Genomic DNA, 1,322 nt, shown 5'->3' on the forward strand with positions numbered 1-1,322 from the left:
AAAAAAAAAAAAAAGGCAAATGCATATTTTCTTGGGGGAATTTCATGCATGCATTGCACCCAAATTTTATTTATTTCCATGTCTTACAACTAAAATTTGATATTTATATTTATAATATATTTTATTTTAAATAATAATAAAATTAAAACTTTTATGTAATATTAAATATTCGAGTGTTATAGCCGAAAGGTGAAGGTAAGCATCACTCCTTCCTTTCCCCTAACTACGCTCGATGATAGCCCTCTCCCCTCCTCCCTTCCATTTCCACCCTCTCAAATCCTCCACCATCCCCATGAAATCTCTCCGATCCGATCCGCCTGAATACTCCGCCGGCGGCCGCACGAGAACCCACGCACTCCTCCGCCCTCACCATCGAACCAACCCCTTCATCTGGTTCGCCGCCTTCCTCTGCGTCATTCTCATCCTCCTCCTCATTGCTTCCGTCGTCCTCATTCTCATCATCTTCCTCATCATCAAACCCCGTAACCCTTCCTTTGACACCACCGCCGCGACGCTAAACGCGATCTACCTCGATTCCGCCGCATACCTCAACGCCGACCTCACCTTCCTTGTCAATTTCTCAAACCCTAACACCAAGATCGATGTCGTCTTCGAGTACTCGAGCATCGAGCTCTATTTCCTCAAACGTCTCATCGCGGCGCAGCTGATTCAGCCCTTCGTGCAGCGGAGCGGTGAGGCGAAGCTTCTGGGCTTGCACATGATTTCCAGCCAGGTTTACCTGCCGCCGGAGATTGCGGCGGAGCTTGTGAGACAGGTACGGACTAATAGAGTTTGGTTTACCGTGAGGGGGACGTTTAGGGTTAGGGCGAGCTTCGGGGTTGGCCACTTTTCCTATTGGTTGTACGGTCGATGCCAGATTGAGCTCACTAGTCCACCTAGTGGAGTTTTGTTGGCGAGGAGTTGCAGGACGAAGAGATGATGGAGAGTTGGGAAGGGTTTGGTGTATCTTTTCTTCCATTTCTTTTATCTTTTGCAAATTTCTCAACTGGAACTTTAATGGAGCTACTGCAGGGATTTATTTGATCCTGCAATCGATTGAAAAAACACAAATACATTTTTTTTTAATGAATTTGTTTGAATATATATCATGGAATTGGAAGTGAAGATTATTTGGAGGTTGGTGCTTTAAGGTCTATTAGACAACTTGCAGAGATGGGAAAGAAGAAAGAAATGAAATGCACCGCAGCACACGCTTGTTATTTGTGAACCTGCTTCTTTTGGTTTGTGTAACCTTAAGCATGAAGGCTTTAGAATTGGTAAAGTGGGTTGGATTATGAATCGGGAGAAAATATGCATCCGAA

At 44.6% G+C, this 1,322-nt stretch overlaps 1 protein-coding gene across 1 annotated transcript; it reads left to right on the forward strand.

Moving 5' to 3' along the window:
- The first annotated feature begins 199 nt into the window (after positions 1-199).
- On the forward strand, positions 200-1,236 carry LOC110035047. The gene has a single exon (XM_020739285.1). The coding sequence runs from the start codon at positions 233-235 to the stop codon at positions 938-940; it is 708 nt and encodes a 235-aa protein (XP_020594944.1). The 5' UTR covers positions 200-232; the 3' UTR covers positions 941-1,236.
- Positions 1,237-1,322: the final 86 nt, after the last annotated feature.

Source organism: Phalaenopsis equestris, unplaced genomic scaffold (genome assembly GCF_001263595.1).
Source record: "Phalaenopsis equestris unplaced genomic scaffold, ASM126359v1 Scaffold195586, whole genome shotgun sequence".
NCBI lineage: Eukaryota > Viridiplantae > Streptophyta > Magnoliopsida > Asparagales > Orchidaceae > Phalaenopsis > Phalaenopsis equestris.

Bases quoted from the DNA above. Each gene is read 5' to 3' on its own strand.
- LOC110035047 (XM_020739285.1), top strand. From the start codon at position 233: ATGATAGCCCTCTCCCCTCCTCCCTTCCATTTCCACCCTCTCAAATCC.